General features: G+C 41.9%; 1 protein-coding gene across 23 annotated transcripts in view; it reads left to right on the forward strand.

Annotated features, from left to right (window-relative positions):
- The window catches only part of TMPO (thymopoietin), a 65,212-nt gene that overhangs the window by 41,077 nt on the left and 10,787 nt on the right, over positions 1-13,348 (forward strand). For all 23 annotated transcript variants that reach the window (XM_065561188.1, XM_005305220.5, XM_042859790.2 and 20 more), the window contains exons 3-4: positions 1,856-2,014; positions 13,085-13,185. In XM_065561188.1, the coding sequence (XP_065417260.1) occupies positions 1,894-2,014; positions 13,085-13,185 (222 nt within the window). In that variant the 5' untranslated portion in view covers positions 1,856-1,893. The remainder of the gene's footprint in view (positions 1-1,855; positions 2,015-13,084; positions 13,186-13,348) is intronic.

The following is a 13,348-nucleotide window of genomic DNA, read 5'->3' on the forward strand; positions in this document are numbered from 1 at the left end:
TGAATCGGAACAGACATGGTGACCTACCAAAAATGGATCACACGGTCTTGAGAAAGACACTGCCACTCCCTCCGAAGGAAAACTTGGTAGGCTCATGCTTGAGTAGAAACAAAGCAACATCAGCTACTTTCAGGGCATTGACAGCCTTCATGGGGTTTGCATGAGCATCTCTGATATGGAAGAGATGCACTTGACCTCATACATCTTCAGGCTATAAAATTTTTGTGAGTAGAAACTCCACTTTGAAAGATCTCTGTAGTTACAATAACGTCAGCTGCCTCTTTAGGTATCCTGTGTTTCATAGCTGGAATAATACACTACAGTGTTGTCTTGTATTTATACTATACCTAGTGGAAGTGGGCATCCAGGCCAAACAGTTGGCACCACTAAGTATTAAGTGGGAAAGCTCTCTGGACAAGAAGTTAGGAAGGTCCTAATGTCTGAATCAATACAAGAAGAATATAAGCCATACTCAAAATCCTATAAATCCAATAGTTCTAAAGTTTCTTAGCAAACAAATACAAGAGAACTAATGCAACAGGGGTAAATAGATTCAGGGCAAATTCATAAGATGCTTGCTAAATTCCTTAAAGCAGACAGAATGATTTGCTAGTATACTTCTGTTTGCAGAAAGCTGGATGCTTACCACATTAGATGAATGACTTCTGGATATAGCCCAAAAGGAATATGAGGAAAAATTGATCAAAACTCTCAGATGCAGATTTAAACTTTAAACAACCCATTAAAAAAAAGCGAGTAGGAAGGAAGTAATGCTAGTTTTAGATATCTCTAATAGAAACTGTTTTCTTGCTTGCTAATCTTGGTTCACAATTGATCGTGTGGGAAGAGAAATAATTTATCTGAATTACTTTTAACAAGCTTCTGAGAGGCAGACACTAATGTACACCCTAGTAGCTATCTCCCAGAGATTTTTCTCACCAATAGACCTGAAGGAGATATGTCTTACATACCTATCTGTACTGCTTGCAGGAGGTTCCTTCATTAAACAGCATTTGTCTGTCTAGCCACAGCTCGTTGAGTACTTTAATAAAAGTACTGATATTTCTGATAGTGGCACCTGATAGGAAATGATTTGTCTGTCCCTCTTATATGAAGTTGTTTACTTAAGGTCCCCTCCAGAAACTAGCCAATAGCTGCCAACAGTGTACAGACCAGATCCTGGAGAAGCTAAAAACTGCTATTTAGGAGATCCATGGTTCCTTTGATTATTGTGCCTCTAGGGGTTGATTTTGTGTATGGATACCTAACAGTAGACCAAATTCCTTTTGATACTTCCACACTCTCTCCTCTTATGCCATGGATGTCAGGCATTTGCCCAAGCGGCATTCTTTACTTCCAGTGACTAATTCTGGGGGCAGAACCAAACCTGTGAGCAAGCTGAAGACTGACAGGCAGATCTGTGTGCCTTACTAGTTGAAGAAAAGATATTCTTAGCTCAGCATTAATACATTTTCCTTTTAACCCACCAACAACTAAACAATGAAACTAACCTGTCACTTGCATTGATTGAGGAAGGGACACTTATGGCTCAAGCAAAGATCCAGCATGCTCTCTTCATATTATAGGAATAAAACAGGTGAGTAGAATGCTCTGACTATATTATTATTATTTATTATTATTATTTATTATTATTTTTAATTGTCTTAAGCAGGCACATCCTGTGTTGAGTAGCTTTTTACTTTCTAAACCTGTTTGGCCAAACAGAGGCAAGTCATAAGAGAAGTAGCCAGTAAGACCGCTAAGGGTCTGTAAACCAGGAAGGTCCAACATTGGAGTCAAGTAAAGGTGCACAATCTATCTTAATTCTTTGAATATATTTTCTGCCTTGTTACAGCTACTACAAGAAAGATCTATGAGAAAAAATTGCAGAAAATGAAGGAACAAGGCCCAGAGTTGGGGTCATCGACACTTCTACCAACAGTTTCTTCATCAGCTGAGAACACCAAACAGAATGGAAATAATGATTCTGACCAGTACAGTGACAATGAAGAAGGTAAAACTAAAGTGGAAACTCAAAATAAATATAAATTGCTTGAGTTAAGTTAAGAATGAGTACCGTATATACTCTCTCATAAGCCGGTTTGCTTATAAGCCTCCTTCCCCCACCCTCCGAAGATGGATAAGTAAAAATGGAAAATTTTTATAACCCATTCATAAGCTGACCCTATAATTCACGGGTCAGCAAACTTTGGCTCCCAGGCCATCAGAATAATTCGCAGGTAGGTCGAGATGGTTTGTTTACCTCAAGCATCTGCAGGCACGGAAGTAAACCTAAGTAAACAATGTGTCCCGGCGCACTAGCTACTTATCCTGAACAGGGGGGAGAAGCTGGAAATCAGGGGAGTAACCCTTGTGACCACCCTCCACGTGACCCACCCCTAGCCCAGGACTCCCTCACTCTCCCCACCCCATCCCACCTTATCTGTGGAGGGCTAGGGGAGGATGTCTCCGACCTGGCTGGAGCTGCTCCAGCAGGCTGGGCAGCGCGGCCGCGGGCTGGGCTGGAGCTGCTCCAGCAGGCCGGGCAGCGCGGCTGCGGGCTAGGCTGGAGCTGCTCCAGAGCTGCAGCTGCTTCGGAGGCTGGAGGGAGAGCAGTGTGGCCAGAAGCGGAGAGACTCTGGTTCCGCCTCTTCCCTTCTGGCTGTGCTGCCTCTCCTTGCTCCCTCTGGGGGGAGGGACTGTGTCTCACCGCTCCCTCTCTATATCCTTATGAGCAAGAACAAAACATAGCATTCTTTCACACTAATGATGTGTTGGAGACAGAATTAACTTTTCTCAAAATTGGGATGGGCTCTGAACTTGAGCTCACCAATATTGACCCACTGTATCAGGGTTTAAAAAAAACTTGGTGTATGGAGCAAGTCGGCGTTTGGACATACGAGTGGGCTGACTAAAGCTAGGGAGCAGAGTTGCCGGCTCTTTCCTCTTTGGGAAGTTATCAAGCCAGGCAACAGAGTAGCCCAGGAACTGCTCCTTTGAGTACTAGCTGTGAACACAGTATCTCAGACACTACCACTTCTTCATGAGGAAGGAGGAAAGCCAGAAAATAGAACAGCTGGCGCTGTTACTTTCCGTGGATAAAGTGAGCTAGGAATCTAAGCAAGCCAGATACCGTGTCTGCTTCCCTGCAGGAGTAAGGGGGGACAACAGGAGTGAGCCTGTGTTGATGGGTGGAGGAGGAGGAAAAGAGAAATTTGTCAGAGGAAAGTGTGCAAACCTCTAACTGTGAGGAGAACTAACCACTGGAATAAATTACACTTCTCTACAGCCAAAATGCTTCTGAAATAAAAGTAGTCAAACTTTACTAATTCTGGGTCACTGAGAAAGAAAATGATGCTTAAAATTGTTGATTGGCTCTAGTTTTCAAGATATGCTATTGGGTCAGTATATATGACGCTTGACTTGGGAATGGTGGAGGATAAGTGAGTTATAAAGGGAAGGGATCTCCGTTTAAACTAGAAATGACTAAAATACATCTTTGACGGGATCTATGAATAAATCTATGACTGGGTTTGGACAGTACTTGCTTTTTAGGCAAAACAATGAATGATGCAATCTGAAGCTGGTATTGTGTCATACATGATATGAATTTCATCACGTTATTCCTAGAAGTCATGGATGATGCAATCATAGCGAAGCTTACATCACTCTGTTGAACAAATTGCCCTATATCAGCTCTAGAAATCATACAGTGTCATGCTCTCTGATTTTGTCAGTGTTTGATTTTGCAAAGGGACACATTTCTGTTTAGCCAAAGTGAGCAGAGATGCCTCGTACTTGTGTGAACAGTGCAGATAACTTCTGCTATGTTTGTGGTGAAGTGACTTTTGCATCACAAAAGTGCAATATAACCACTATGGTTCAGAAAGCCTATCACCTTTATTTTGGCTGCAAAATTGGAGATCAGGACAAGAGGTGGGCCCCACACATATGCTACAACACAACAAATCTTTGCCAGTGGTTGAACAGGAAAAGGAAATCTATGCCTTTTGCAGTGCCAATGATTTGGAGAGAGCCAACAGATCATACCAGCAATTGTTACTTCTGCATGGTGCCTCCAGTTGGGAAAGGTGTGTCAATGAAGAAAAAGTGGACTGTGCATTATCCAAACATTCCATCAGCTATACGCCCAGTACCCCATGGAGAAGGACTGCCGGTTCCTGATGCACCAGAATCATTCTCATTTGAGTCAGACGAGGAAGAGGATGAAACTTCTGGTCCTGAACCATCAATGTCACAGGACCCACATTTTCTCCCATCCTCCTCCTCTGAACCACACCTCATAACACAAGGTGAACTGAATGACTTTGTGAGGGATTTGGAACTACCCAAGAGTAAGGCAGAGCTGTTGGGCTCTAGACTACAGCAGTGGAATCTCCTGGCAGGTGATGTTAGGATTTCCATGTTCCGTGACCGTCAAAAGGATCTTGTCCCATTCTTCTTCATGGAAGGTGATCTTGTAGCCTGCAACAACATCGATGGTGTGATGGCAGCCCTCAACATCGTTCACGATCCAGATGAGTGGAGACTGTTCATTGATACAGCTTTAAGACTCGTCTTCGATGATTTACTGCATAATGGCAATGTTTTGCCATCAATTCCAGTTGGTCATGCAGTCCATATGAAGGAAACCTATGACAACATGAAACAACTTTTGAGGTGCATAAACTATGACCAACATCAGTGGCAGCTTTGTGGCGATTTGAAGGTTGTTGCTCTCTTGCTTGGTCTGCAGACTGGATACACAAAGTACTGCTGTTTTCTCTGTGAATGGGATAGTCGTGCAAGAGTCCCACTACATCAAGAAAGATTGGCCACTCCGACAGTCATTGGAGCCTGGGAGGAAATGTGTTCAGCATCCACCACTTGTTGAATCAAGGAAGATTTTATTACCACCCTTACACATCAAGCTGTTCTGATGAACAACTTTGTCAAGGCCATTGACAAAACATAAGCAGCTTTCAAGTACCTCCGTGGAAAATTTCCAAGGTTAAGTGAAGCTAAGATAAAGGAAGGTGTCTTTGGTCCTCAGATTCGTGAACTTCTTTGAGATGATGCATTTGACCATGCACTGCATGGCAAGGAAAAGACGGCATGGAAAGCCTTTCAGTTACTGGCAATAAATTTTCTCGGAAACAACAAGGCAGACAACTACAGGTTGTTCGTGGAAAACCTCCTCAAGGCATACTAAAGCCTTGGTTGCAACATGTCACTAGAGATCCATTTTTTGCACTCTCCTCTAGATTTTTTTTTTTTTTCCACCGAACTGCGGAGCAGTGAGCGACGAGCACGGCGAGTGATTTCACCAGGACATTGCAACAATGGAGAAACGCTATCAGGGCAAATGTAGCCCATCGGTGCTTGCAGACTATTGCTGGACAGTGACAAGAGATGCTCCATTTAATGAGTACAAGAGACAAGCCAAGAAGCGCCGAGTAGACACTGAATAGTACTAAACTATGTACATAATAGTTTTTTGCCTTTTTGTTTCATAACAAATTTTATTTATATAACCCTTTTGCTGATTTTTAAAGTGTTACATAAACAGGACAGGTGAAATATCATGTAAAGCAACCATAAACACATGAAAAGACCTAGGTTTACAATTTATGATTAAAACTCTATCTACACAATATACATAGACATAAAATGTAAAAACTTAAATATCTTAAACAGTAGCCAATCAGTTGTTTTAATTGTCATATTTGAATTCAGCACATCAAAATACCTAATAAATAGCACATTTTATCTCTGAAGCAGACGACTTCTCAAAAATTGTAGACCAGTGTTACCAAGCAAGACGGTAAATTTTTCATCCCTGGGATACTGATTTTTTTAAAGATGATCTGGTTCAGCCACAAGTTATTAGGCTCATTGCTGGAATTACTGAAATGCAGGAGGTTAAACTTAATCTGAATTGTCTCATCCAGTCTTGAAATCTGTGGGAAAAGGAGAGCTGGAAAAGATAAGTGAGATGTTGGGGAAAAACGCAATATAGAGAGTCTTCCCCCGCCCCCCCTTAAGCCTGGTAAAGACATGCTTTCTCTTGGAGTTGATTGGTGGGAAAACTCCACAAAGGTTAAAGACGAATAGCAGTTATTTGTCAAGTATATTTATTCCTTAGACATAAAGACACACATTGTCCAGAATGAAGGGATTGCAGTTCTGTAAGTAGAACACAATAAAAGCTTCCAGTCTGTTAAGTAGTTAATACTTATTGCTTTTCAGTTCTAGCTCTCAGAGCATTTTACAAAGAAAGGGAAGTTTAAATATACCCATCTTAGACTTGGGGAAACAGGTCACGTTACCAGTCAGCTGCAAAGTCAGGAATAGAATGCACATCTCTGAACTCCTGAACAGTATTGCTTCGCCCACTTTTGTATCTAGCCTTGGATAGATACACACTGATAGAAGTACTCTTTATTTAAAGCACCTAACCCTTTAAAGTCTTGCCAGAACAGTCCAGACCTGCTAAAAATATTTATACTGACGTTGTTGGACAGGAAGCAGGGTGTCTCTTTAATTCAGAATTCTATCCATTTAAATTGAACTTGAACTATTTTCTGTGGCTCTCCCACAATTTTTCTATCACTTTGATCCAATGAATTGTCATGATTTTACAAGCATAGGTTTGGGATAGAAAATTCAGATTTTTGATTTTTATAGTCTTAAATCAGAGCTGTTCCTTTTTATTTCTGTGAATTCTTCCCTTTCTGGGCTCAGCTTATGACCTTTTATATTTGTAATCAGCTATCAAGCTAAACTTCTGTCAGCATCTCAGTCGTAGTGTCACTGTCACTTCTCCAACATTACCTTCAGTTGTTTATGTAAATTCAGGACCTCTGATAGAATCCTGTTGTAAAGTGTATGTTATGTTTTTGATCACAGTCCTCAAGCTCAGTGCAAACTTCAGTTTGTTTACATCAACTGGATACAGACTTAGTGATTACATCTGAAACTCCCAGAAAAATTGTCACTAAGAAGCTATGGCATCCATCCTCCCTTCTCAATCAAACCTGAAGTTGCTGAGGGCGGTGAAAGAATTTATGAAGTTCTTGTATTCTTGGGATGTGCATAGATCTCTTTAGTTTGCTGCTTAACCCTTGACAATATTTACATTTCAGAAGAATTTAGTTCTCACCGCTTCATTTAGTTGAATAGTTTTCTATCACCTCAACTTAAGGTTTTTTTTGAGTCAGTGATTTATGCACTGTTTTGGAATCACTACTAACCTGGGTACAATTAGAATGGAGTCTTGTGGGCTCTAGGATGGGTAAGGGGAAACTTAGTTTGCTAGAATCTTGCCTGTAATAAAATCTTTCTACAGAAAGCTTGCTACCTCATAGTATTTCTTTCTGTCTTCACTGTTGACTTCACTGGGTGGTGGTTTCTTATTCTAACATTCATATAAACTCACTTTTTTTCTAGGAAAAAAAAAGCATAGATACTGCTTAGCTCATATGTGTTTATCAGCAATATTAACATATGCCTTCAGTCTTGCCCACTCCCTACCTCTGCTAAACACCTACGTCAGCACAGGAAGATGGACTCCTTGCTTTACTAATGACCATCCACCTGCATTGTTAGCATACATTTCAGTAATTTGGCCTGGTAACTGTAGAAATAGGCACAACTCTTCATTAATCATTCTATCATCTTGTACAGTTGTGCACTGTTTATCAATAAGGGGGCATCCAAAGTCCCAAGTGTTTATGGAGGTCATTGGACTTTGTCCTGAACCATTTCATGATTCATGTCGTTGAGGGCAGCATTAACTACAAAAGCTTCAACACATAAGCAAACTGGTGCACTTTCTGGGTTGCGGTTATGGGTGTTTGGAGCCTAAACTCTCTAAACCGTAATCTTCCAATGGATTTTCAATGACTGGGCAAGCAGCCTGCAGGCTGGCCTAGACTGATTTTGTGTTTGACTAACAATGCCTTTCTTCAGGATTGTGACTCATAAGGTAGGGGTTCTGAGGACAAAGTTTTTGGTGGCCACTCTCGCACTTTTTCCTAAAATACTTAATTAGCTTTAGGAAAAACAAATAAATATGCACATGTACATGTCCAAATCATTGTAATTTATTTATTGCTAGCTAGTAAGTCCGTTGTGAAATACGATATTAACAAAGATACAAGTATTACATTTCACAGCAGATTTAACTTGTCCCCAGGTATGGCAGGACTGAGGATGCCCTGGATGGGGGGGCAAAGGAAGGCAGCAGGAAGCCAGAGCCTGTCACCCCAGGGCTGAAGCCCAAATCCTGAGCCCCACCGCCCCTGGGAAGGTGGGGAACTCACTGGCTGCCATCTCCTCCAGCATTGTGTCTCCCGAGGAGGGCAGGGTCCACCCCCTGCTGGCGGCCCCAGCAACCAAGATGGTGCATCTAGGACCAACAGGGAGGGGCTGCTATTTTGCCTGCTTTCCCCCCTCCCCCCAATCATAGCCCAGGAGGCTGTGGTCACAAGAAAAGACCCTGGTGGCTGCATTTGAGAAACACTGCTTTAAGGTATGCTTTCCTTCCTTTGGTTCTCTGCTCAGTCACTGCTCAAAGTCAACACAGTGAAATCTTCCTATTGTAGTGTTGCTTAATTTCAAGACGAGTGACACTTCCTCCAGTCACTTAGTGGAGCAACAATCCTGTATGGAAGCTTTTCTGCCCATAACTCCTGCATTAGAGACCAGTTCCCTTTATACAACTAAAACTGACTTCTCAAGTGGAAGGATGCGTTTACAACAGAGAACTTTTCTTGCAGTTTGTAGGCAGAGTGCCTCTCTGTGGATGGATAGCTATTAAATAAAGTTATTTTTTCATTCAGTGTGAAAAACCCTCTCCTGTTCACTGCAATAGGTATTAGGGCTTGTCCACACTTGAAAACTAACGTGGATTAAGGTAGGGTATACGTTTATAGTGCTTTTTCTTAATAACTTCATGTGTGTACACCTTTTACTGGTCTAACCAAAGTAATGACTAACTGAAAGGTGGGTTGGAGGACAAAATGAAATCGCCTACTGGTATCTATACTCCTCATTTCTTCCTACCTAGTGTTTCTTCTAACTAAGAAATGCTCAAATGTGGAAGGAGAAATTAAAGTTGGGCTCATACACACAAAGTTTTTATAGCTCTTTGGCATTCAAAACAGCTGAGTGTAATGATGTATGGGAGCTGGAGTAAGAAGGCAACATATGATAAAAATTACTAAGGCTTTGTCTACACTGGCAAGTGAAAGACAAAATTTTGTCATTCAGAGGTGTTAAAACCACCCTCTTCCTGCCCCTCCCCCCCCCGAAAGACCGAAGTTTTGTCGATGACAAGCACTGGTGCAAACAGCGCTTTGTCAGCAGGAGTGCTAGACGTCGTAGAGTACCTTTCCCAGACTTAAAGAGCTCTGTATAGCTTGGAATCTTCTCTCTCTCTCACCCACCAATGGAAGTTGGTCCAATAAAATATTCTCACCCACCTTGTCTCTCTCATAACTTGGGAACAAGGCTGCAAATAGTAAATTATTTCACTGGACAGTATGTAGCTTACATTTTTAAATAGGGAAATTAAACTAGAAGAGCAGATAAATGAACCTCTCCAACACTGTGTAACTTACTTATTTTATCAATAGATCTGGATATGGTATACAGGCCCTCAAGTGAAATCTTAAGTATCAGAGGGGTAGCTGTGTTAGTCTGAATCTGTAAAAAGCAACAGAGGGTCCTGTGGCACCTTTGAGACTAACAGAAGTATTGGGAGCATAAGCTTTCGTGGGTAAGAACCTCACTTCTTCAGATGCAAGTAATGGAAATCTCCAGAGGCAGGTATAAATCAGTGTGGAGATAACAAGGTTAGTTCAATCAGGGAGGGTGAGGTGCTCTGCTAGCAGTTGAGGTGTGAACACCAAGGGAGGAGAAACTGCTTCTGTAGTTGGATAGCCATTCACAGTCTTTGTTTAATCCTGATCTGATGGTGTCAAATTTGCAAATGAACTGGAGCTCAGTAGTTTCTCTTTGGAGTCTGGTCCTGAAGTTTTTCACTTTAAGATGGCTACCTTTACATCTGCTGTTGTGTGGCCAGGGAGGTTGAAGTGTTCTCCTACAGGTTTTTGTATATTGCCATTCCTGATATCTGACTTGTGTCCATTTATCCTCTTGCGTAGTGACTGTCCAATTTGGCCAATGTACATAGCAGAGGGGCATTGCTGGCATATGATGGCATATATAACATTGGTGGACGTGCAGGTGAATGAGCCGGTGATGTTGTAGCTGATCTGGTTAGGTCCTGTAATGGTGTTGCTGGTGTAGATATGTGGGCAGAGTTGGCATCGAGGTTTGTTGCATGGGTTGGTTCCTGTGTTAGAGTTGTTATGGTGCGGTGCATGGTTGCTGGTGAGAATATGCTTAAGGTTGGCGGGTTTTCTGTGGGCGAGTACTGGCCTGTCTCCCAAGGTCTGTGAAAGTTGAGGGATCATTGTCCAGGATGGCTTGTAGATCACTGATGATGCGTTGGAGAGGTTTAAGCTGAGGACTGTAGGTGATGGCCAGTGGAGTTCTGTTGGTTTCTCTTCTGGGCCTGTCTTGTAGCAAGAGACTTCTGGGTACACGTCTGGCTCTGTTGATTTGTTTCTTTCTTTCCTTGTGTGGGTATCGTAGTTTTGAGAATGCTTGGTGAAGATCTTGTAGGTGTTGGTCTCTGTCTGAGGGGTTGGAGCAGATGCGATTGTACCTCAGTGCTTGGCTGTAGACGATGGATCGTGTGGTGTGACCGAGGTGGAAGCTGGAGGCATGAAGGTAGGCGTAGCGGTCGGTGGGTTTTCGGTATAGGGTGTGTTAATGTGGCCATCGCTTATTTGTACGGTGGTGTCTAGGAAGTGGACCTCCCGTGTAGATTGGTCCAGGCTGAGGTTGATGGTGGGGTGGAAGCTGTTGAAATCATGGTGGAATTCTTCCAGGGTCTCCTTCCCATGGGTCCAGATGAAGATGTCCTCAATATAGCATAGGTAGAGAAGGGGCATGAGTGGACGAGAGCTGAGGAAGCGTTGTTCCAGGTCAGCCATAAAAATGTTGGCATATTGTGGGGCCATGCGGGTGCCCATAGCGGTGCCACTGGTCTGGAAGTATATATTGTCACCAAATTTGAAATAATTGTGCGTGAGGATAAAGTCACAGAGCTCAGCAATAAGTTGTGCTGTGTCATCATCAGGGATACTGTTCCTGACAGCTTGTATTTCATCTGTATGTGGGATGTTTGTGTAGAGAGCCTCTTCATCCATGGTGGCTAGGATGGTGTTTTCTGGGAGGTCACCAATGCATTGTAGTTTTCTCAGGAAATCTGTGGTGTCATGGAGATAGCTGGGAGTGCTGGTGGTGTAGGGTCTGAGTAGGGAGTCCACATATCTAGACAGTCCTTCAGTGAGAGTGCCAATGCCCGAGATGATGGGGCGTCCAGGATTTCCAGGTTTGTGGATCTTAGGTAGTAGATAGAGCCCCGCCCGAGGTTATTCTAAGGGTATGTTGATTTGTTCCTGTGTTAGTGTAGGGAGTGTCCTGAGTAGATGGTGCAGTTTCTTAGTGTATTCCTCAGTGAAATCTTGTAAACTTATCCTTGTACTTTTAAATGTAACTACAAGATAATATGTCATATCATAATTTGAGGCAAACATCTTTGATTTTTTTATCACTCTGTCCAACAGAGCAAAGACTTTTAAAGGACACTCTGAAAATACATCATTTCAAACAGTACTCAGTGTAATTACAGGCTTTATAGGATTTGTCTGGACATTTAAAGTATGTTCTTGCTAGCTGGAAGGCATGTGGTGGAATGCACCCCTGTATTCACACCCTAAACACTGTTGAAATAATGTTAGCTCATAAGGCATGTCTTGTACAATCATTTGAAAACTCATAACTTGCTGATTACTAATGACAAAATGCATGTATAGCAACACTTATATAAACTTACAAACATCAGCTGAAATCATGACTGAAGTGTGTTTCCTAGATAAGTCTGGGAAGTGGCTAAACCAGTTTCTCAAAGACAGAGGGCAAACTGACACCCTGGCCAGGTATCAATAAAGCTGATAGGCCATCACCCATCAAGTGGCCATTCTTTGGTAAGAGAGGGGAGCAGGGACAAAAATATCCACATCTTAGCAAAGAAACATCATGAGGTCTCCTTCCTCCACTTGATCCCAAGTCTCTTGGTTATCAGTTGGAAATACTTTTCAAAAAGGGACTGAGGTGGATTAACTATGCCAATGGGAGAGCTCTCTCTAGCTGGTTTAGCGTCTTCATTAAATGTTTTAAGTGTAGACTTGCTCAAGAGGAGGAGGAGTTAGACTTTGGGAGAGGAGTCCTGACCTGAAGAGTTTGGTCAGTAATGCTGCTTGGAAGTGTATGGTGAGAAACTTTTTGCTTTGAATCTAATAAATATAGTTTAAATTGGGTACTAGAAAGCACTCTCTTTTTTTAATCATTTCTGACTTTTATGCCTCATTGCTGGTACTCAAAATCTATCTTTTTATAGTTAATAAACTTGTTTTATCTAATCTAGCATGTTTAAGTTGAAATGTGTAGGTAACACCATTGAAGGTGGCAAGTTGTTTGTGTATATTCCCTTAAAGGAATAATGGACTTTGTATATTTGGACTGCCCAGGAGAGCTGGGCATACAAGACATACATTTCCTGGAAAATCCAGGGCTGGGAGCATTTTGGAGTCCCCTTGCAGTAAAACCATGGCTGGTGAGAGCAAGGATCAGACTGGCAGGCTGGGGTTACACAAACCCATCTGGGAGTGACCTGCATACTGGCAAGCGGTATGTCACAATGCAAACTTGCCCATATTCGTTATATTAAGAGAATATTACAAGTTATAACTCAACCATTCTGGCAGCTAAAATGGTCTATTTTAATAAAGTGCATTATTTGGGTTAAAAGCAACAGAGTCTTTGGGTTGTTATGGTCTTGACAGTTACTTAAGATGACCCCCTTTTTTTTTTTTAATATTCTAGGTAGAATGTTTGATTTTGGCTCTTTCAGTTGCCAAAGAGTAATGGTGACTGATTTTATTCTCAGATCCCAAGGTAGAGTTCAGACTTGAGAAGAGAGAACCACTGAAAGCCAAGACAAAGACTCCAGTAACACTCAAACAAAGAAGAGTTGTTGAACATAATCAGGTATTGTTATTTTAATGGCACTTTCTTATCAACTTGTAATTGTGAGTATACTTGCAGTAGCTGAATTTTTCATATTGCACTTGACTAATATTCACATGGTTAATATTTTAAGTGGGCTAAACTGTTTATCACAAGTTTTCCAGGAATCATGTAGAAATTAAAC

This window comes from Chrysemys picta, chromosome 1 (assembly GCF_011386835.1).
Source record: "Chrysemys picta bellii isolate R12L10 chromosome 1, ASM1138683v2, whole genome shotgun sequence".
Taxonomy (NCBI): Eukaryota; Metazoa; Chordata; order Testudines; family Emydidae; genus Chrysemys; species Chrysemys picta.